The 24,563-nt window shown below is 41.0% G+C and overlaps 2 protein-coding genes across 3 annotated transcripts in view; one reads left to right on the top strand and one right to left on the bottom strand.

The window, feature by feature from the left end:
* The first annotated feature begins 7,321 nt into the window (after nt 1–7,321).
* On the top strand, nt 7,322–10,976 carry rasl11b (RAS-like, family 11, member B). 2 transcript variants are annotated; one of them, XM_082524022.1, is made up of 5 exons: nt 7,322–7,925; nt 8,377–8,950; nt 9,043–9,099; nt 9,198–9,274; nt 9,741–10,976. In XM_082524022.1, exons 2-5 carry the CDS (start codon nt 8,836–8,838, stop codon nt 10,236–10,238), a joined length of 747 nt encoding a protein of 248 aa, XP_082380148.1. In that variant the 5' UTR covers nt 7,322–7,925; nt 8,377–8,835; the 3' UTR covers nt 10,239–10,976. The 2 variants fall into 2 exon arrangements, with proteins under 2 accessions (XP_082380148.1, XP_082380147.1); XM_082524021.1 differs by lacking the exon at nt 7,322–7,925 and having other exon boundaries at nt 8,217–8,950.
* A 920-nt stretch (nt 10,977–11,896) lies between these two features.
* The window catches only part of scfd2 (sec1 family domain containing 2), a 102,160-nt gene continuing 89,493 nt past the window's right edge, over nt 11,897–24,563 (bottom strand). Inside the window, exons 7-9 of the mRNA XM_082524017.1 lie at nt 20,686–20,820; nt 15,951–16,070; nt 11,897–12,205 (exon numbers count right to left, since the gene is read on the bottom strand). Of these exons, the coding sequence (XP_082380143.1) occupies nt 12,113–12,205; nt 15,951–16,070; nt 20,686–20,820 (348 nt within the window). The 3' untranslated portion in view covers nt 11,897–12,112. The remainder of the gene's footprint in view (nt 12,206–15,950; nt 16,071–20,685; nt 20,821–24,563) is intronic.

Raw genomic sequence — 24,563 nt, 5'->3', positions numbered from 1 at the left:
GAGTCAGCAGGTGTAATTGCTTGGAGCATGAAGATGCCTGCAAGAGCTCTTTAGCTGTGCTTGTGTTTTTCCATTCATGTGGTGTTAAAAAATAAAAAACGATGTGTTTCAGTGTACAATTTGTGCCATGTCCTGTGTGAAAGCACCTTTGGGAGGTTGAAGGGGCGGTGATAAGCATAGATTGTAGCTTTGTCAGACAGGAAACTGTGTTTTGCACTTGTTTAGCTTTTCATTTCCATTTTCCTTTAGTTTCTTCGCTTGATTTATACTTTTACTGATTGGAATAGGCAAAAAAAAAATCTACATAATTGGGTTTAAGGACTATGAAATGCTCGGTTTGGGAAAAGATTGGGGTTTTTTTGTTTTTGGAAAAAACACAGAAACAGTAAGCAAACAATGGCCAACCAGATATTGATGCCAAGGGACTCAACCTGCAATCGAATTCATGTTAAGTCAAACACTGCCGCAGTAACTGAGTACCACAAGGATTATCTGTTTTATTCTACTTGCAGCATGTTTTAAGACAGCCCTGACTACAAAAATTCAAATCAAACCTTAGCAACTTTTGATGCTCCAACAGCTGTGATGAAAGGGAAAGGAGGGATTTGACATTTTTGTGGCCTCTTTGAAAAATTGGAGAGACCCTTTAACACACGTGCATATTTTTTGCAAACACATTCCTTCTCTGAGGTTTGCAGGATGTAAACACCACTCAGTTCCAGTGAATTGATTTAAGTGCGCAGGAATCTCCTTTTCTGCAGCACGCTGAGCTCCTCTCTGATGCAGCTGCAGAAAAACATCTTTTTTTTCATGCGTTGGAATGAAAACTTTCCTTAGAAAGAAATAACCGCACTCACCTTGATTTTCTTCTATGCCTCAAACCAGAAGAAAATCTGCCACAGAAATGAGCTGCACTGCATCCACTACCCATCAGTCTGTAACACATCAGGCAAGTTATTTTTTTCAAGCATGTTTATAGGAAGGCACAGCTTTTTGTGTATGAAGGCCTATTCAGTAGTTTAATAATGGGACATGATGTTGTAGTACTCCTTCCTTCAGGAAGTATCTGACGCACATCTTTTTCTTTTTTCGTTAAGCTTAGTGCCAATTTTCACGCTGAGTACAGTGTGTACCCTTCAAGAACACTGACACGTATCCTGCATTATTGCCCAGGGCTGTTTGGTCTAACTGTTTTTCCTCTTCCCATTCTGTGGCATCCTAATGGCCCAGCTACACCACTCCTTGTATCTGAAGGAGTCACAGTGTGTTTCTAGAAGTCAGGCTAGGGTTGGAGACAGTGTGTACTAACCAGCATCCATGCAGTGTTTGTGGTGAGAGAAGCAGAAGACTCGTGGAGCCTTCATGATTAGCTGCTTGTTAGAGAGACAATTGGTTCATCGCATGGAGGAAAACAGAATGCGATGCTAAAAAAAAAGTGTGCAGGATTTTACTGAAAGTGAAACGCAGTGGTACTTTAAAAGAATCATCTTTACTCTGTATGATGACAAGAAGAAAGGATGTCTGAATACAGTCATCGCTAGCTGTGAGCACAACGCTTCACCCACCATACCTTCTGTTTATGGTGGGCAAGAGCTCAGAGGAAAATGTTTTCAAAAGGAAGGTGGTCTTAAAAGGAGAGAGTATATAAAATGACCTTTTTCAGAAAGAGGTTGAACTAAGGGGTTGCACCAAGGCCCGATATAAGACGAATAAGGATTATTGTGAACTGTGAGTCACGCAAAACAACCCAAGAACAAAATATAGAGGTGGAAAACAGCACGCTGGATCACCTTTGAAATATAAATACCAACAAACACTTGTGAAAAGTGTCCTGCCTTCATATATTTTTCATCCCATCAGTTTACACGTGAGATGACAAAACGTGGAGAGATTCTCACGTTTTCAGCGTCAGAACATCAATACGCTTCCGCTAACGCACACACTAAAAACACCAGCAGCTGTTGTTTTACATGCTCTCCTACCGGTACATGCCCACACAAAGGAGAGCTGCTTCACACAGAGGTACCTTGAGAATCCGGGAGACCCATCTCCGCCAGCCTCTGAGTCACACACGCATATTCAATTGGAAGCGTTTTAATTTTTTTGTCTACGACATCTGCGAGCGGGCTGCATAATTTCTGAGGATGCGCCGAAGCACTGGTTTCTGAGTGGGTGTGTTTGTGCTTATGAATGAGAGCTGGGCGTTGAGTCATGAGCGTATATTGTGTGAATGAACGTGCCGGAAGGTCTGTCTGCATGTGCGCGGCCTGAGGGAGTTTTCCGGCAGACAGTGAAGGTAAGAAGATCAACTCATCCTGTAAACTTCACCATGAAGAATACGAATGTCAAGCTTAAAATGATGCAAAAGCAGCAGGTAAACCACAAACATTAGCAATTAAACGCAAATCCTAACAACAACACGAAGACACTTGTTCCCATAAGTGAGGTCAAATGCATAACTACCTCACTGACTCTGTAAAGGTCTTCTGAGTCAGAGCACACACACTTAAGGAACAGAGACTAGATTTATTTCACTGGGGAATAATTAAGCGTGCTAAGGAAGCACCTTAGAGTTTACCTAATGAAAAAAAAAAGAAACCTTTACCATGTTTATTTTGTCAACTTTCAAACTGGATAAATGACTAATAGCTTCCAGTTTAGCATGCCATCATAAAAGGCCTGCCTGCTTTAGTTTCTGTGATCATATTTAACCTAAATGAAAACAGGACAAGACGGAATTTAAAGCAAGCTGATTACCATCCAGTATTTTCCTTTGCTTTTAAGAAAGCACTGATGCTATCAGATTTGTGTTCACAGGTGTCTAATCTACCTGCATTCAAATCCATTCTTCCCCCAAGAGTTAGGTTAAGCACATAATGTTATCAGTATTGAATACTGATGCTGACAGAAGTCGGACACAGGTCTGCGTGACCGAGAACATAATCAAAGCAAATATTTGGGCGCTTATTTTCAACATGCAAATGGTGCATCTCTCGTTCGTGTTTACATTCATATAATCTACACCCGATTCAGGCTGCACGTGCAGAGTGACATCTTCTTTTCCCTATTCATCACTGAGCTCTTGTTACCTGCGAGCTGATGAGCTGAACAGGTCACAGTGTCCCACTGTGAGGAAGAGAGACGAACTGTGATAAGAGTCACATCAGAGAAGGCAGAGTTTCGAGCCAGAATCACACCTGAAACACATATTTCAGTCCTTTTTGTAGCACGCGCACACACGCACACTCACAAATCAAGTCCACCCCTGATACATTATGAGACGGAACACACAGTACTATGCATGGACTTCTCATTGCGTTTGTGTAATTGCCAGTATGTGAAGCAGGACTTGAGGCCTGGCCCTGACTCAGCCCCCAGAGAAGCTGCTCGTCTTTATTAAGCCACCGCAGAGACCGATCCTCACTGCCTGGGCAGTAAACCAGGCTAGACTAGAAACAAGGCCCAGGGGGGAAGTCTGAATTACTAACGGAGGCTCCAAACCATAAATCTCAACTAGTGAACGCTGTGTCCCAACATGATCTGTCCACTGCTGTGTCCCCATCCCTTTGTGTGTCATACTCCTGAATAGAAAGACGAGTTTCATTTCATTGCCATTTCCCAGTTTCTGCAGAAACTTACATTGTAAATAAATGAATATTTGTTCCCACGAACACTCATGATTCATGAAAAAGAGGCAAATAAATAAACCCACCTTCTCTCCTACTCTCCTCTCTGTTTATCTACTATGTGGTCTAATTACACCATTATTTACTGTACACTTTAAATAATGGTGGAGAGGATGATGCATTAAATCTAATTACTGTGGTAAATGGTGACTTTCTGGATTTATTGGTTTCCTTAAAATCCTTATTTTGACACTGACAGCACTTTTTATTGTACAGTTGGTGTTTAAGGCCATTTGTATGTGATTAAGCCATGCACAGGTAAATCTACATCAAAACAAGCAAACACTAAACCAAACCTGCCTTTCTCAGATCAAAACTTTCCTGATGTCTTTACCTAAAATAGCAAAGAGAAACAAGACCACGTAATTTTTCTTATTTGTATTTCCTTTACAGGTTATGCAAGAATAAAAAGACTTTAAACAGCTTCTAAATCAGGAGAAGCAGGATAATTCCTGAGCTTAAAGTCTTTTACCTTATATACCAATATCTAACAGTCACATGCATGTCAGACTAAAACACCCCTATGCTCTGTTATTGCTGCAGCACTTACTGTTTTTTCCTCTCTCTTCTCTTCAAAACATGTTGGCACACACACCCCATTTGGTGACTGACATATGCATGTGAATCCAACCGGTGAAAGCCAGAGATGAGGCGCGGCATGAATGAGAGATGGCCACTCGAGATTTAAATATTTTACATTGTGCTTTCCAAAAGGTTGGCAATGGGCAAACTGCTAACTTCTTTTTCACAGCTAAGCGCTGTCGTTCCCCGAGTGGGAGGAGGTGCCATGTGCGTGTGCGGCGGTAGTGATGGTGCTGTTAGGGAGCTATTGTCATTGAAAGCCAGTGCCATTGCAAACACAACTGCAAAAAACCACTGCTGCCGTCGCCCTACGACTGCTACCATTCAGAGGAATGCAAATGCTGAAACACGTTGGAAGGTTTACATTTCAATGAGAGAAAAACAACCTTTTTGCCACTGAGCAGCTCAGAGCTGCTTGTGCTGGCAGGCCATTTCAATTTCCATACATCAGTGGAAATGGAAATGTGTTGCTGATAAACTGAAGAGTGAAAAGATGTGTGCTTTTCAGAGATAACTCTGTTTCTGAGTTTAAATTTGAAGTAGTGAGTATTGTTTTGTATTACACAGCTTTGAACGTATTTCTGAAACTTGTGGCACTAAATTAAATAAAGTTAATAATTACTAACCAAGCAAACAGCAGGCCAATGGACGATTTAAGTGATGAAAGTCAAATATTTTTGCAACACTTTTGGTGCTGCAAACCCAAACGCAATTCTTTTTGTTGTTTGAGAACCGCCTTAGCAGAAGCATCTTGAGGTATTTTTAACAGATGAATAACAGAAGGATTGTCTATGTGATGCATTAATTTAAGCTTTGCACATTAGTACACTGCAGCTAACAGCGCCTTCAGTTAAAGGTACGGTCAGAGTTCACTCAGTTTTGATGATGTTTTTAACGGTTTTTAGCGTGCAAAGTGTGGTTTTTTTGGGTGGTTGTCTTTTTCTAGTCTTGGAGTTACTGTCCTTCTGCATTTTCTTATGTTTTTAGTTATTAATGAATAGCCTGTTATAGCAGACAGCCCAACTTTGACCCATTTTTATGGGGCACCTAAACACGCAAAAGACTTTTTGTTCTAATTATATGTTTTGTACATCCACAGTTCGGGTTATGACATGACATCATAACACAGAACAAGATTAAAAGGAAAATTTTCCCTTTAGTTTACAGTCTTCTAACCGTCATAGAGAAGACTAAACCTTCACGATACAGATCGATACAGCTAGTGTCAAGAAATGTGCCATCAACCTCACTGTTTCAAAGACTATAACTTGACACACAATTGATAGCTGACAGAATAAACCACCATCCTCTAAACAGACATTCATTATTGTTTTTACGAAATGCATTCCCCCCCCCCCCTGTCTAGCCTTCAGGTATAAGCTGGCTCCCTAAACTGTCATTCATTTAATAAAATTTGAAGAATCCCAGTTTTAAACCCTGTGTTTCAATTCACTGACATTACAAAATGACTGTCTTATAAGATTTGGCTCTGGAAAGCCTCTTAACCTGGCCTGTGCTTCTCTAACATCCCAAATGACCCTCTTTTGTGGGCTCGTGCCCCGGGCAAAGTGAAGGCTGCCTCTTGTCAGCTTTACTGCAAAAGGCGAGGCCACCTTGGGAAATCAGTCCACGCTTCTGTGTCAACAAGGACATCCTTCTGCAAACACCATCCTCCTCCCCTCCAGATTTTGACTGCCCTCCCCTCCCAATTAACTCCACATTCCTCCGTTTGCAATAAATACCCCAAATCCTCTCTGACAATTGCCCACACCACAACTAAAGGATTAGCCCCATTCTACCCTTTATAACCATCTATTGTCACCTCTATGTGAGTGACACCCTGATCCCTATAACAGGCCCTCCACTGCTTTGCTGTAGTTATAAATATCTTTCACTTAAAGGCATTAATTTGCCTCTAAGAAGCAGAAAGGAACAACAACACAGAGAGTGCACTTTACTGCAGTCACTGTGCTTTCGTGTCGGGATAAATGCTTTTCATACAGACTGAGTTATGGTGCAATGTATCATTCACAAAACAGTTTAAAGTCGTGTTAACAACCTGCTTTGCCTACCGATGTGAGTCACTCACCATTTTTGATTGTGTCAAAAGAGTGAACCCTGGCTATCCATTAGGCTAACAAATAAAAACACCCCCACAAGCATCCTCGTTTTATTATCTGTCATCATTAGCCTTCTCCCCTGATGTCGAGGAGAGAGCACCAGTGATGCTTTTAATTGTTCTGCGCTACAAATGTGCTGGTGTGTGGGCTAAAATTATGAAATTGCACCTCACTCAAAACATTCACTTAAAAAGGTCAAACCTTGGGCTTTATGTTTAACTAAAGCCCTGCACTGAGCCGTGGGGGTGAACTCCAGAAAATCCTGCATACACGCCATCAAATGTAAATACAGTATTTATGCACTATTAGCAAGAAAACAGGCACTAGCATCACAGCCAGGGTGGAGTTCACCACATCGGCTGTGATGTGGTTAAAATGAACAGCTGTGTGTGTGTGTACACCTTGCAACGATGCCTGCTTGTGAATCATGGGCACTAATTTCATATTTCAGTGCAGCTGCCTGTCATCAGCACTCTTATCAAAAATACATACCAGACCGTAATCACGGCGCAGGAGAACTGGGTGCCAAAATACCTCAGAGCACATGAGCATAAATGAAAGATGGGAGAAGGAGGAAGGGAGGGGTGTATGACAGGAGGCAAAAGAAAAATGGGACAAAAAAAAAGCTAAAATGGATTAAATCACAATGGAGAGCAGCTTCAAATTGAACTTGTCATGTAACTTGTGCACAAATGTGTACCTTTAGTGGCACAGCTGGCACTAAAATGACAGAGATGAAGCGCATACGCTTGCATGAGTTTCTGTAAGGTATGCGTGAATGTGTATGATGTGTGGGAGGGGGTGTATTGATGCAACATCAACAGCCATTAACCCCCTGTGTGGACAAGTTTAGGGGCATGTCTTAACAGGTCACCAGCTGCAACGCAACACAACACAGGCTGGGAGGTTGAACAGCAACGTGTGCATTCAACAGAATCCGGTTGTTCAGTCTGACGTCACTAGCCGTGTCTGGGTCTAAACTCCGCTGCAGGTCCATACCATATATCAAACGATCACTATGGCATTACTGAGAGTTGAAAAACTGTCTAAAGTCTTTCATCTTTAATAAAATGATCAGCGTTCTGCTCTACCAGGTGTAACAATTGAGTTTAACATCCAGGCATCCATGAAAACGGAATTTATGACATTTAACGGAGTTAGAAGTTAGCAGGGAGTTAGCTCGCTAGCTTCTATCTAAATACAATATAGCATGTCCTGACTGCGGGGTTTTGGAAACAAATTAAAACATACAGCTTTCTTATCACTTCCAGCATAAATGAAGACAGAAAACTAAACAGCAGTGACGTTTGTAGGGTTACTGAAGTTTGGCTAGCTGGTATATAATGATGTGCTACGTGACCGCTAGCGACACAGCTATGTTAGCATAATATAAACAAGCTAACTTTTTTTCCACTCGATAAAAGTTAACGTGAGTTTTCTCGGTGGTCAGAAACAAATGTAATCGCATGGCAGGATGCTGTAAAAGGACCAAACTTCAGCCAGGAGAACAACTGAGATAATTCATCTACAATACAAAGTTAGTCATTCATATACTGCTGCATGGGCTGGGCTGTAGTTACATCCTAAGGTTTTAAAAACTGAGCTTAAATAAATGATTAGCGGTAATAAAAGCCGAGGGAGGTCAACAGGGATCACGGACTGTTTTAGGAGCTTTTTGAGATCAAATAGAAGAAAATACATAGCATTAAACATGTTAACAACATAAAAGCCATATTAAACGCAGACTACTTTAGACCCGGAAGTAGGATTCGTCGCGTCATCACTGAACAACCGGATAGGAAATAAAATATGATATAAAAATCGTATTTAAGACATAAATAAAAGTAGTGGGTTGAATTTCAAGGATTTCTGGTAACGATGGCTCTTATACATGCGGGGTATTTGTTGTTTATTTAGGGGAGACATTTCACCACACAGCTAAAGCTTTGTTTATGTCGTTTTCTTTCCCAAATCTGTGTAATTCATAGTGACATACCTGCAGAGGACAGACAACCTTTCCCCGTTCAAAAACAAAGGGTATTTTATCAGAACACCCAGACAGAGGTCTCACCTGTTGCAAAAGCTTTCCTGCTTGAGGATAGCTTGAACATCCACGTGTAGGCGGGGACGCACGAGGAGAGGAGAGGAGGAGGGGGGGATCACCGACACCCAATCAGATGTGGCCGCTTCTGGAGCGCTATAAAAACTCCGTGGTCTCCTCTGCGCCAGCATTTACTCGCAGCTTCTCCTTCTAAAGACTGTTTTGACTTTTCCCTCCGGGTTTTTACAAGAAGAAAATAATTGACCACCGAACCGCTTTGCGAGGAAAACGGAATTTACTAAACTCACTTTATTTAAAAGCTCGCTTTATACTTGGACTCGAAAATAGTTTCGTCTCTGCTTTGGATTGTTTTTTCGTTTTTTGACTGAGCTGACGGGCAAAAACAATGCGCCTCATCCAGAACATGACAACCATAGCGGAGTATCCAGCTTCTGAATACTCGGCCCCCAACCGGGCCATTAAAATAGCCGTTATAGGAGGCAGCGGTGTGGGGAAGACAGGTAAGAGGAAACTGGAAAAAAAATACGCAAGCATTGTAGGTAACGTATACCCTGGCGTATATGTTTAATGTTGTTTTCTCGCTTCTCCTCAGCACTCGTGGTGAGATTCCTAACAAAACGCTTCATCGGAGACTACGAGAGAAATGCTGGTAAGTTGAATATCTGTATTTTTATGAATGGAAAACGCTAAAATTGAGCTAATTGTTATTTTGTGGGGTACTAAAGGTTTTGTTCCTCCTATGTGCAGGTAATCTCTACTCCAGAGAAGTCCAGGTGGATGGAGAGCAAGTGACCATCCAAGTACAGGACACTCCTGGTGCCGAGGTGAGCAGAAAGGGACATATTATAATCTGTCTGGGCTGACTGGAGGGTAACAGAGTGGACAAAATAACCGTTTGGTTAAAAAATATCTAAGCGTCTTCAGGCACTGCTCCAAAACCGAGCATGTCTGTTTTCCTCCTGAAGTAGAGCCCTTTGTTTTGCCTGTCTAATCTTCCATTTAAGCTAATGGATGTCTGGGGCCAGAGTAAATGATACCCTGATCCACATCCAGACTTCTCAATCACCCACACCTCTCTCTTCTGGAGGAGTAATCCTATAGCTTTTGTCTGCCTCAGCTGGCATTCCAGACATTACAAAAGCTCAGTTTCATAACATGAGGAACATTTAATCTTTCCTGAAATTTGATTGATTTTGTGCATCAGAACAAGAATGCTGGAAATGTTTTTCAGAGGAAGTTGTGTTTTAATCATTGTCTTTTTTTTTTTCTTTTTTTTTTTTTTCCCCCCAGATGACAGATAATGGCATCAGTCTACCTGACCATGTGACCTGCTCCATTCAGTGGGCGGATGCTGTGGTGCTGGTGTACTCTGTGACTGACCGCAGCAGCTTTGATTTGATCGATCAGTTGCACCAGCTGGTTGTTCGCAGCAGCGGTGCCAGTATGCCCCCAGTAATCCTGCTGGCCAATAAGGCAGACCTGTTGCACCTGAGGCGAGTCGACTCCCAGCAGGGTCCCATTCTGGCTGGAAACCTGGGCTGCTCCTTCTATGAAGTATCTGCCAGTGAGGATTACAACCAGGTACACGGGGCTTTCCACAGGCTGTGCTGCCAGCTAGCCAAGCAGCCACCCCCTGCCTCTAGCTCCCCACCCACCTCTGCTAGTGGTGTCACAGAGAAGAGGCGCTCTCTCCTCATCCCCAGACCAAAGTCTCCCAATATGCAGGATCTGAAGAGGCGCTTCAAGCAGGCGCTGTCTGCCAAAGTCCGGACTGTCACCTCAGTGTGAGGAGCGCTACAAGCTGAAAGTGGTTGAGAGTGGCCACAGAAAGTACTAAACGTTGGAAAAGAGGACGGAAGATTCACGCTTCTCCAGTGAAGTCCTGCTCCAGTTCAGCTGGTGTGATATGAACAGTATAGCAGGAGGCAGATGAATCTTTGCAGAGATAAATGGCGTCTTGGTGAGATGGAGTCTGTCCTGTCAGATGACGCAAAGAGCAGCGGTGAAGCAGTTCAGGGGGAGAAAATTTCCCTTTGAGGACAGAAACAGCCGATTGAAGCTGAGAGAACTAAAAACTGAATATAAAAATTGTACATAAAGCCCTCCTGGCAACAACAGCTCTGAAGGACTGCTTATTTTTAGCTGTACTGTGCCTGTTGTGGCTGTTCTTTATTCAGACTGCCACTTCATCAAGGCTAAACGCCGGCATTATTATACCAGCCACTTAAGCTGGGTCTCAGTGCAGCTCTCGGTGTGTTCACTCTCATATTTGAATATCTGCAGTTTATTTTTTGCAACTTACAAAAGCATCATTGTGCATGATTGATGAGTGAGGGAAGGGTGGGGGTTGAAGTATCCTTGTGGGGTAGCAGCCACTATGTAGCATGTGTTGGTGATTATCACTGATGCACTTTATTAAAAAGAGTCCAAAGGGCCTATTGTTATTTATTTGTTACAAGTTCTTTTTCATAATAAAAATATTAAGAACTTCCAATAAAATGTCTCTGGAGCATTATTCATTTTGCATGTGTGGAATAAAGTTTACAAACAATAGATTATAGAACTTCTGAGTCACTGATGTCCTTGGGACTGTAACACTAATAAACTGCATTCATACTGGGAGCAGATGACGCACACAGAACAAGGTAGTCTGACCCATGAATACAGCAATTCTTAAAAAGGCTTAGATATCAGACTAGTGATGAAAAGCATGGACACAATGGAAGCATGACTGTACAGCCGCTTCACAGATCTTGTGAGCTGTTTAAAATTAAAAGCTCTGTGCAGTCCTTGACCTCCCAAAAAGTATTGACTAAAGAATGAAGCTGCTGATGTGACTGCAGCCAAATCCTTATGGGTTTTTTTTCCCCCTCTTTCAGAGCTGACCTTGTTTTCATTAGAGACCTCGAACAACTGCACCGGTCCCAAAGATGAGGTGAAAATTATATTAAAACAGTTTGCCATTAAAACATCCAATTGCATCAGTTTACTGGCAATTCAGAACCTAATCAGGGAATTCTGTTCAAGCCTGCCAGACGAGGATTTGCTGAATTACACCTGTGTTTGACAAAATGAGGGAGATTCGAGAACGGCCCCAGTTGTGGGTGAATTTCTGAGCTTTAGCTGTGATGATTCATGTTGGAGAGAACAAAGAGAGACGGGAGAGTGGGAGGGATGGAAGGTGGAGGTGAGGTCTAAGTGTGAGCAATTTATCGGCCTTGGCAGGCAGTGTGAAAGGCTTTATTAATTATCCTGGTCTTATTTGTCACCATATGATGTTTGCGAGGGGATGATGTTAACAGAGAGTGTGTATTCTTCCGGCCACAACAGCATGCTGTCCATTGTTAACACTTCTAATGGGTTCACACACAGAGACCTGCTTTAAACAGCTAACTTGACCTCTTGTGTCCTGTGTATATATGCAAATAAAAGACATCACACATGGGTGTCTGAAAAGTGACTTTATTGCTTTATATTAACATTTGATGGAATTTTACGCCTCACGCTTAGAGAGGTGGCTTTTTACAGAACAGGAATGTTGCTTCATTTGCATGTCGTCTGTTGACACGCCATTTTAATTTCTCATGCCCTCTTCACACCTCAGTGTTTAGATGTTCGAGGTGCATGTGTTCATCCGCGTGTTAACACCTGCGTTTCCGTTTTTACACACCGATATCAGGTACCAGTCTCTGGGTGCCGAAGAGCAGCTCGGGGATGTCTGTCGGTCTTAGTAACCTGGTGGAGAGAACGAGCACCTGGAGTGGGGAACAACACACTCGTCAGAGTTAAAGGATGTCAACATGTGCAAGCCGACACTTATAAATGAAGCACATGTTGAGAAATTCGCAAGGTGGAAATCCAAGAGCTGCGTGAATCAGTTTCTGTTGTAGGTGGGTTATTTTGTTAAGTAGTAGTACTCAGAAGGTTTTGGCTTCTTTTGGGGTTTTTTTTGAGCTGTCAAACAAATGATGTTTTGGTTGGTGACTCGCAAACCAAAGTTGATCTTTTCATTTTAAAGTCTTTGTAAGGGTGATGTTAAATCAAAGACAGCAGTTATCCATACATTTAGTTTGGAGAATAAATATGACTGGAATAATTCAGTAAGTTCATTCAGACATAGGGAACGAATACAATCCTGCCATAACTTTTACTTTATAAGTACGTTACTGACAAAAAGCTTCATAAAATCATTTTGCAGGTTTTTGTATGTAAAGAATAGAAGCACTGAAAGTTAGGCAACAGCTGAATGAGCACAGGATAGAGTTACAGCGTCGATCCAGAAACGTTATTTATTTATTTTCACGTAAACTTTGGCACAGGTTTGGATGCGAAAGATGGAAATAGAAAATGCAGGAATTATGTCAAGTGCATCCAGTTGCTGTGCAGCACGTGTGAGGCTTTACTTGTGGGTGAATTTGGATGGCTGGCTGCTTGGCTGCCCGTCACATTTTTCAGTTAATAAGAAGCTCAATAAGATTGTAAAATATGCTCAGTAAAATTCAACATCAACACAGTATCACACTGCTTTGTGAGCCTGTGTGTTTTGTGATCTTTAATACTTTGCAGCATATCTGTTAAAAATGCAGTTGATATGAGGTGTGTGTGCGATGACTAAGATGACTGTTGTTGTTGTTGTTGTTGTGGAGAAGCTGTTTTACAGCAGTTGGACCATGAAACACAATCTCCTCCCAGAGGCTGATAAGGTGCAAATACCACTCACATGCTGGAAAGCATTGATGCGTCATTGATACGTAATCTTGGGTGTCATTGTCGATCTTTAAAGATGATAAGAAATAAACTCGGCCTCCTGGTCTTCTTTTCTTGGGCGTTTCTCATGATAACTGCTTTAACTGAGTTTTCTATGACTGACAGCAGAACAGCTGAATACAGTTAGAGTGTGGCGTCTATGCTCAGACACACATAGAAGTTAGGAATTGATGAAGCAACCCCCATCTGGGAGGATACAGGTGGATGCTAGGATGGTGGAGCAACAGGTTCTCATCCCAACACGTTAAGGGGCATGAGAGCGGGTTTGCATGAATCTATAAATGTGTTAAGGTTAGGTTCAGGGCTGTAATAGAAAGCCGCAAGCGTTTCATAAGGACGTAGAAGGGTACATTTAGCGTTACTATGAGACGCCTAGGGGCACGACAAATCGTTGATATGTTACGCACTGGGAATGATAATGCTCTGGCTGGACAGGTTTAAACAGGAGGTAGTGATGTAGGGCACTAAACCGTCAGAGGGAGAGGTGGGACATTTTGCAGCTTACATAGATTGCCAAATTGGGAGAGCTTATTGTGTATGACCTAAGTTCTGATAAGGCTCATTGTTAAATGAAATCCATTACGGGTGACAACCCCATGAAGCGATTGCCAGTAGTGTGCAATATAAGGCATTTTAAGGTCTGTCTTTTTGCTTACTGCATTAACCCATATCTGCTTTTTGATAATTTTTACCTTGCGCCTGTCCAAATTCTTGTTTGGTAGTGTAATGGATGTTGGATCAGTGGTTGTTTTCTCTTACGCAGCTCTGGATTCAGATGCAGCTTTCAAAAACGTAACTTTAAAATGACAGAAGTACACAGCTGAACGGCTTTAGCTGAAGTATGCACTCCTATAGTTCTGCAGACCTCTTCTGATGTTGTATAACAGAGAAGCCCTGTTTCTTTGCAGCAGCGTTGACTTAACTCTGCGCCCTTAACTGCCTAGAACAGCAGTGGCTGTTTGTGGTGGCAGAGTGACTGTATTTCAGAAGAATTACATCCAAGTGCAAAAGCAAAACGTCGCTGTTTGTTTTCAGTGTAAATACTCATGAATGTCTGGTCCAAACACATCACATAAAGTGTGAGCACATCTCTGTGTAAGGGTTAGAGTGCGTGTGGCCCTGCAGGTTATTATATAAGCTGGTCTTTATTCAGTTCTTCTGATTACAGATGGGGGGGCTTTGATCTTTGCCAAGCCTTTCATTGCCTCTGGCCTCTTTCTCGAAGCCTTTTATTAAGACGAGCCTCATGTCCCTCGCGTATTTCTTGCACTCCTCTCATCCAGAGGAAATGCATCATCTGCATGTTTTGTGTGTTAGTGTTGATTGCATATGCAATAAGCACTCAAACCACCCAAACACACAGACAGGCAGACAGACTCAACATCTTGTGTATGCAATTAGTGTATTAAAAGGTGTAAAGATCAGATGACATGCTCACCTTTATGCCTGATCAGAGCCACCTGTTTATGTAGGTCAGTACTTAGGTTTGCTCATGCAGTCAGTCTTTGCTTGAAATTCAGCAGATACTACTGAGTATGGAACTTAAGGATTGCTTGATACTGTTAATGTTAAATTTCTAATAATCTTTTATATCACCAGTGGCTTTTGTCACAGGAGAGGGTAACAAAGCTTGGATAGCTATAATATAATATAACATAATATATACTCACTAGCTCCTTTAACAGGCCCACCTGTTCAACTCTATGTTAACACAAATATCTAAACAGTCAATTGCATGGCAGCAACTCAAAGCATTTAAGCAAATAGAGATGGCCAAGATAACCTACTGAAGTTCAAACTAAGCATCACAATGGGGAAGAAAGGTGATTATATGGTTGCTGGTGCCAGACAGGCTGGCCTGAGTATTTCAGAAACTGCTTATCTGCTGCGATTTTCCCATACAACCATCTCTAGGGTTTACAGAGAATTATCTGGCAGGAAGAAAATATCCAGTGAACAAAAGTTCTCTTCATAAAAAAGGCTGGTTGATGCCTAAAGTCAGAGGAAAATAGCCAGAGTGCAGAAGAGGATCTCTAAACGTATGACATGTCGAATGCTGAAGCAGATACGCCACAGCAGCGGAAGAACACGCCAGGTGGCACTTCTGTCAGTTAAAAACATGAAACTAGGATTGTACAGTCAGAATTTTGAATAAACAACATGAAAGCATGGATCCAATGGTGTAGTGGTGTAGGGGATGTTTTCTTGGTATACTCTGTGCCCCTTAGTGCCAACTGAGAATTATTTAAATCCCGCAGACTATCTTGTTGCTGACCATGTCTATCCCTTTATAGCCACAGTGTATCCATATTCTGATATATTTTGTTAGCTTTTCAAGTTAAAACATCTCAAACCCGTCCACTAATAAAGTGTCCATTCAGTGTATATTACTATAAACAGTTCAACATAAAGCAAAATATGGAGCTCAGGCATTAGGTTTCTGAATTAAATGAAACTATATTTTTAGTTGTAAGTTTAATCACTTTGTATGGCATCACTTTAAGTGATATGACGGTAAAAGTTATTTCAGTGCTCATTCTTGAGGTTAAAGCATGCAGGTAAAGCTTGCTAGCATGGATCTCAATTCTGCTTTAAAACATGATGTGTTTCATTTAATTTTACCAGTGAAGCCATTTGTAGTTTGAACAAAACATTTCCCCAATTATTGAACTGGACTGGAAGCAGAACTGGGAAAGAGCAACGTCACCTGACAGCGACAGGCCACAGACTCACCTGGGTCCCCGGTCTGTGTGTGGCAACAGTCTCTTTGATGAGACGAAGTTCTGATGGTGTGACTCCACCAACCATGAAGAGGAGGAGCAGAGGGTTGTCGCCAGGATGTGGACGGCTCACCTGGAGTTAAGACGAGACATTTTGACAGGTATTTTTAGGCCACTGGAGTTGTTTATGCTGCTTCTTTCCTTCCTTTAATAAACATATATTTTTGTCCACTGAACACTTTATATCATCTCTTTTCTATATAACACCTCTGCCATCTCTTATGTATTATTGCTGAGTCACCTCTCAGCTGGATTCCTGTGATATTGCGGTGCCACTGATCACAGTGCACCTGCTAACAACACTCGGAGTGAGACGTCTCCTCACACTGGTGTCATGATGGCTAACACGTGGACATGTAAGCTCTACACACACACTTACACAACACACAGACACCTAAATATCCCACATCACCTGTGTCAGGGCGCATCTCACAGACTGATATAAAAAAATTGTGCTAGCACATTATTAACTGTCATTTAAAATGCTGTTTTAACACCAGGTAATGTCTGGTGCTTATGGTGGTGAGCAATGGCTTTGTACTATTGGTCAGCGGGCAGCGGTCAGGACGAGCCTGTGAATGCTAACCAAGCAATCAGAGCTGCAGGGGGTGGACCTAAGGAGAGAGTGGCTATCCACGTGAAGCAGCAGCAGGCTGGGATAAAGCATGTCAGGGATGATTCAACATGTGTTCATGGGAAATTTTGGGAACTTGCTCAGCTCAAGCTGTATGTTGTACATCTAGGCAGATCTGGTGGGACTTCTAAACAATGCAGACATGGCATCCCCATGTGTAAGTAAATCCCCACTAGTGTGTTCCCTGGATCTGAACCTCACATGGTGAGGGAGGGGCTGTGAGCTGAAATGTGCTGCAGAGTGTGTCTGAGGAAAAGAAAACATACTTTTAGACATCATCTGTGGACTTCTTCTACAATGCCACTCACCAAACTGTTTAATGTGAATTCTCAAAAAAAAAAAAAATTCTCAACATTATCTGCCTCTGTCTTTTGCTAGACACCAGCTATTAATTTCTTTAATAAAAAAATAAATGAAGTTGAGTTTAGTTCAATTTAAAGCAGTCCATAAAAACACAAAGATGAGCACAAAACACAGAATCATGGCAAATATCAACTGAATAATTAGAAAAAAAATCTATAAATATATATAAAATTATTAAGCAAAAATAAAACTTTTTTGGGATTATGGATATAAACTAGTGCTTTCAGCGTTAATCTCGTTAAAATGACGTTAGCGCCATAACTGCATTAACGCACCAAATCTCCGTTAATGAGTTAGCGCATGTGTGCCCAGGAGTGTGGGGCTGCACGGTGTTAACGCGTTAGCATGGTTAGCTTGCTAACGTGGCGCTAATATCATTTTGACGAGATTAACGCTGACAGCACTAATATAAACCCATTTTAGGTTTACATTTCTCAAGTTTCACTACTGCTTGGTTAGTAATATGTTGGCATCAAGATGGTATCATCCATCCAAACTACATGTGACTGCAGCAGTCTGCTAGCAAACAGAGAAATCACAAAGAGGTTTTTGGTGAAGCATCCTGTTTGCACCCAGTTTCATTCAGCTGCAGCGGGCAAACTCCATCAACCACCTGGTTAATGCACATTTTTGTCTAGCAACCAGATGTTAATAAGTGGTTGCTGAGTGGTCTCCAAGCCTTTGTGACTGATGCCTTAGCTTGACTTGTCCTGCTAACTAACTAATCAACACTATGCTTAATTAGTGTAGATGGACCCTCTGGGCTAAGATTTCCCCTTTGACATCTGGTAACCATTAACAGGTAAACCAAAACAAAATAGGATCAGTTAGTTTATCTATTCTGCTTGTCAGAGAATTCAAGTAAAGAAGCAATCTGATGTGCAGAAATAATGGAAACCCTTCACAAACCAGCCCCGAACTTAACTGCAGAAAATCAAACGTTTACTGTTTTGGATTTTCTGTTCTGATGAGTTTATTTAAATGCTTCTAATAAAGGAAAAAAAATAGTTCCCATGCAGAGATCAATAAAGATGTCCTTATCTTTATCACAAAAACCGTTCAGATTTCTGATAAAATGTAGCTGCAGGGTGCTCACAAACAGCAGATTTCAATCTACACAAAGTGAAGAAGTAAAGTCTTCACTACACTTGTAGCACACAGAACAACTTTATGGCTTGACCAACACGATAAGGTCATCAGGGTTATCAGATGACGACCATGATGAGGCTACAAGCTGAAACGCGCCAGTCAAGCAACAACGTTGTTCTATAAAATACAAGTGTTGTTGTTTTGACCACTCCAGACTTTCTCCTCTCCTCCATGCACTATTTGCATTTGTAAATTGTGCAAGATAAATCACTCTGTGATTCTCTGGTGTCAGTCATAGGCAAGAACTATGGTTGCATTAACATTACAAGATCGCTTGTACAACTGGGATTCTGTTTAAACAAAGACTAAATATGGTACACCAGACACACAAATAATTTGGTTACAGACAGTTTAAGATGACAGTTTGAAACAACACTGCACAGGCTTTCAGCAGGTCACGGTCCAGACAGCAGGGTCCACTGTGTTTTAATAATGTAAACTGTGTTCACAGTAAACTCTTTGGCTGAAAATAGAAGTTTTATAGGAGGTGTTTTATGGCATAAAGGGTGTGCACTGTGCTCCTATAGACTACAAGGTCAGTTTTATAGGTTTAGGTTGTCTGACTTGGTGGTTCTTGAGCCAAGTTTCTTAATTTGAGTGAAACCAGGCCACAGTTACACAACTTGTCTAATTCCTTCCCTTCTGGGTAATCATCAGTTTAAGCGGGCCCAGATGTGAGATCAGATCAGATCAGACTGTGGAGAGTGATCCACTCTGCAGGAAATGTACATTATGCATAGTGTTAGAAAAAAAAAAACTCAGACTAGTGCTAAAATAATGAAAGAATAATGAAAGAATAAGCCAATTATCAACGACTTTTAACAATTAAACTTTGCAAATCCAACTGCATTACTTCTTTCTTTTCTGTTTCGGTTCCCATTAAGGTCTTGCTCTTTAAGAGCCTCAATATCATACTGTGCTGCTGTCATCTGAGGATTATTTTCTGCCTTAAAATAAATGTGATTCTTTGAAGTAGTGACCTGGCATAGCTTCTACTGTGAGCTGGATATCCAATTTGAAGGCTTTATGACCAGATCCAGGCAAAAACGTTGGGGTACGGCGGCAGACAACAGTTTCAGTTCTCATATGTGTTTTTTCTGCAAATCTTTCTGCAAAAGTTGCAAATTCATTGCTATCCTAGATATCCTAGAAATATCACAGATATTTTTTAAAAAAATCGTATAATACATATTATGGTCACCTACTGATCGGAAGGTTGCTGGTTTGATCCCTGACTCCTCCAGTCTGCATGTCAAGTATCCTTGGGCAAGATACTAACTACAAGCCAGGCTTGTAATATTGTAGCATCAATTTCTACCAGGACAACTTTCTACAACAAAATCACTGAAGCGTTCTTTGGGTTGGTTTATGCCAGTGTGTTGCACTGTAGCATAACATTTATATTGTTAAGTAGTTATTACATAACAGTACATCTTGTAGAGTTAAAGAGTAATAGAAAAGCAGTAAGGAATTAAAGAAACTAATTAAGTACCCCAACACTGTCGACAAATGTAATGCCATTAGGCTGGAAACACTGTGGAGATGAGGCTAATACACATATAGATCCCAGAGATCAAAAATCACCCATAGGTGACAGGCACTGGAATATCATGAAGATATTCATCTCCACAGACTATAAGGCTTCATGCTTTTTCATCAGTAATCTCTGATTTTCTTCAAATGAGCTCCCAAAAGTGACTCATTTTTACCAGTTATACAATAAAGATGTCTCATTCTTGGGAATCAAGAAAAATAGTCAGCAAACCCTTTCTAGTTATATCACTGGTTGATATGTATAACAGACTTGAGGTACAGCACAAACACTTTTGAAAATGTGTATAAAAAGTATTAGTTTGGCGGTTTATCCTCTGAAGGGTTGATTTTTGTCCAAAAAGTATAGTCATTTCATTCAGCTTTGTGTGGGATTTCTGAAATCTGCCATATCCAAAAAATTGCGATGCAATATAAGATTTAAATGAAAATTTGTTTAAAACTATATTTGACTATAAACAAAGTACAAAGACATCGTAATAAAAAGCGGAAGCTGAAAAACTGATAGTTTATTTGGAACATGATGCTAGCAACATGTTGGTAAAAACTGGCACAGGAATATGGTACGACATGTTTATCACTGTGAAGACTGACTTTTCTTTTTTATAACTGCAGTCATTTAGCAACCAAAGAAATCAGTTGCTTTCGTGTGAAAGTGAATGGTAAAGGGTTGACATCGGCTTTCAGTGGCTTGACAGTTTGGGATCTACATTGGGATTTTCTGTTTCACAGTATACCAAATGTCTGGAATGCAGGTTCCGCATGCACATTTCAGTATAAATGATGCCTTCAGAGAGTGCATGTTACCAGAGCCATGTGTACTAATGTAACCCAGTTGTAAAGTTTCCATATTTAATCTTTTATGTATTCGTCCATTCATACATTTTCTTAACAGTTTATCCAATTTAAGTATAAATAACTCAAATCAGGTAATTTCTTCTGCGACAGAGCTGACTCTGTTGCATATAAGTGTTTGTGAGGAATGTCTAACCTTCATGAACATACTGAAGCCGGTCTTCAACAGGTCTGTAAGACCTCCAGACATGTGCTCGATGTCAGGACATTCACGTCGATCAGGGTGAAAGACTTCCTCTAGAATCTGCCGCAGGAAAGGTCGATAGGTCGCCTGTAAAGCATAAATATCAAACCACACAAATAAGCATGCTTAACATCTCCAATGACAGTGGAGGTTTTTCTTTATAACAGCCTCTATGCAAATATACAGATTGCTACAGGTTGGGGGTTGAGGAACTGTTGGTGTCTTTGTGGAGTCCATATTGTTCTGGGCTTTTAGCCCCTGCGTGATTATGTGAATGGCTCTGGGTGTTAGACAGTGAAGTTATAAACAGCCCTGTTCAAGCTCTGCACAGGCTGCTGACTTATGAGTCAATTCAGGAAGAGCTTTTAAAACAGCGCAGTAAAGAACCCCACATGGTTATATGTGGCTAAAAAAAGCACTCTGGCCAACCATGTGGGTGATAAAGGGATGAATCAAATGAAGAATGTGATATTCCATTAACATGATTCCCAGAAACTAAGATTATTCAGACAGGGATATTTAAGTTCATGCTGACTAGTTTAACTATTCTATGTCCAGTCTGAATTATTATTAGCAGCAAATGGTTGTGGATGGTTTACTGTGAACTTTGGTGAACACATCAATCCCCCCTTTCGCCTTAGACAGCTTAGTGTGTGATGTAACTTGCTTCTTCAAAGTAGACACCTGGCCCACTTTTCCAAAGTTTCAGCAGCCTTGCTTTTATAATAACCGCAGCTTATGTTTTGTCCCACTTCACAGAAAAAAGAAGGTGTTTCAATAAAGTGTGTGTCCTTGGAGGAGCTGAATTGCACAACCTCAACTAAAGCTTCATAAATGTCTTTATTTACAGTGATCCATGGAGGAAAAAAAAAAAAAAAAAAAAAAACTCTAACAGAGGACTTTTTCTGCCCAGTGACCCAGGACAAAATGAACCATTTATAGCCCTCAAAGCTAGCGGATCAAGAATTCAAGGCGGATTTTTTTTTCTCCAAGGGACCAAAGCTTGCTCTCTCAGAGAACAATAAAGACCCAGATAAGACTTGGCAAAGCCTTATTTGAGTACTGTGAATAGCATAAGTGTCTAAATAAACATTGTGAACATGTTCCAGAACTGAAAGTCTCTTTTTTACATGAGGTTATATTTGGTGGGAAGGAGCGGATTATCCTTTAGATCATTGGTAGATAATTTAATTTCCCTAGAGAAAAAAAAAATATTGAGCAGAACAGTTCCAGTTTCTCATGTGGACCCTTGAAAAAACTACTTGCCCACCCCCGATTTAGATCTTGCAAAGAAACAAGCACTAAAAACACACACCTACACATACAATACTGTCTAAATGTTAATGCGTCCAGGTGTTTCTGCCCACAGACATCCTCTCAATATGCATCATTCTTAACAGACACCTCAGAGCCTCCCACTCCTCAACAACCTGCAGGAGAATCCAGATTAGGCTTGGGGAAATCCTGCTGTCCAAATGATATAAACTAACATACACCTCCACCAAAATGACTGTGCAGCTTGGGTCACTCTGCACAAACAGACCTTGGAGTAAACACAATAATGATTCACCTCTGGCTCAAGCATGATCGTGCATGTGCATACGCAACATCAAGGCATAAACAACAAATCCAACCCGCAGTCACGCACTCTCCATTATCATCTGAATTTGAAAAACCTAAAACCAATACCATTAAACCAACACCCACATGTTAAAAACAATATTAGAATTAGTCATATGATAATGTCAGCGCTTAAATATTCCCTTGCAAACACAAACATGTGAGGGCACATACACACCCCCGTCAAATGTGAGTATCAGGTTTCCCCATGGGTTTTATTGGCTTTGAGGTAGATGAACGAATTAATGTTCCAAAACAACAGGTGATAAAATGAAAAACACAAATGGAGCATGGAAAACTACAGTCTGGCATGTCCCTGGAAACAACCCAGTCCAAAAATATGATAAAGTTGTACTATGCATATCATTTAAATGCCTAAAAATGGTGTTGTTTAATTCATCAGCCTGTGGACTCTTTTCTTTTTGAACATTCCTGTCAAAATATGAAACCTTTTAGCGAGTCATGCTAAATGTTAAGTATATAAAGGAATACACTCTCTATAGCAGGATTTAGGTAGTAGGAAAACTGATGCTGCTATAGAATATATGCTGTAATTTCTTTTTAATTTACCGCCAATTGATGGCAAAACATTCTCAGACGTGGCTCTCCCCAAAACTGGGCAACACACAACCATGAGGCCATCTCCTCCCATTAATATATCAATATACTGACTAAAAATATCCATCCATCCATTCGCTTCCGCTTATCCTTTTCAGGGTCGCGGGGGTGCTGGAGCCTATCCCAGCTGTCATAGGGCGAGAGGCGGGGTACACCCTGGACAGGTCGCCAGTCTGTCGCAGGGCCAACACACAGGGACAGACAAACATTCACGCTCACATTCACTCCCACATTCACACCTAGTGGCAATTTGGATTAGCCAATTAACCTATCCCCACAAGCTGCATGTCTTTGGACGGTGGGAGGAAGCCGGAGTACCCGGAGGGAACCCACGCAAACACGGGGAGAACCCTGGCCTGATGGTGGAATTGAACTCAGGACCTTCTTGCTGTGCGGCAACAGTGCTAACCACCGTGCCACCGTGCTGCCTTGACTAAAAATAATTAGAAAACAATTGAATAGTAATAATTTTGAAGCAACAAGGAGTTTGCTTGACCTGTTTCCTGGCAGGAAACAGTAGCTTCCTGAACTAGAAGGCAAGAGCTGATCAAGAAACAGAAACTGTATGTTAGCAACTTTACTTATCACAAAGTAGGGCAGCCTTAAATAATACCCTCCTTTATTATTTTTTTCTATGTAACATCTAAAAATTAATATAACTGTATATTAAATAACAATTGAAATTAATGTTTAATGTTCAATAAGAGTCATTTTCAGTCACTGCCCTCGCTGGACATTAATTTTCGTTTTCTGAATTTCATTTTTATTTTGGATGCACTTATGCTTTAGACTGCTTCACATCTCATGTAGGTGGTAATAGATTATATCTTATTACCATGTCAATGCAATGACTGGTCATAATAGAAAGAGAAAAGATATTATATAAGACATAAAAACCTGAGTAAATACCTCCGAAAGCCTGTGCTCAAAAACCCACGCAAGAGGGAGGACAGTCTATCTAGTCATAGGTGTGTATGCTCACCCATGTGTCACAATCTGTTCAATGTAGATGCAAATGATTCATTTTCTCGTTACTATGGTTTTTGGTTGGTTATACAACTCTCCCACCTTGTTGCTAGTCTCTGAAAGTCTTAAAACTTTTCATCATGATGCAGATGCTTGCTACTAAGAACATTTTCCACCCAATTTCAAGTGTTTCCCACAAAAGCAATAAAATCAAGCCCTTTGTTGAACTCGAATTCAGTTTTTTTTAGCGTCTCGCTGTTACAGCTTGATCACTTATAGCCCACTGTTTTCTTTTCTCGGAATTTCAATAGTGCTCAGTTACTCACACCATGACATGCGCGAGTTTTGTGCGCCTCTACAACGAGAATACACATGACCATTCAAGGCTGTGAGTGTAGCTGTCTGCTGGTCAGAATAATTATGGTTGTAACAAAGAAAGCCTAACTGAAGCAAACAAAGGAGCTGCGGTATTTGATTTTAATTTGAAATATTTTTATGTTTAGTGTTATAATCACACAAAGGTAGTTACAACACAACACAAATGACAACATGCAACGACAGAGCTCAACCCCAAAACAACCCTACTTAAGCCACAACTTAATTCATTTGCTCTTGTTCACCGCTTT

Source organism: Aulonocara stuartgranti (genome assembly GCF_965226115.1).
Source record: "Aulonocara stuartgranti genome assembly, chromosome: 23".
Lineage (NCBI taxonomy): Eukaryota > Metazoa > Chordata > Actinopteri > Cichliformes > Cichlidae > Aulonocara > Aulonocara stuartgranti.
This window is presented reverse-complemented; position numbering and strand designations above follow the sequence as displayed.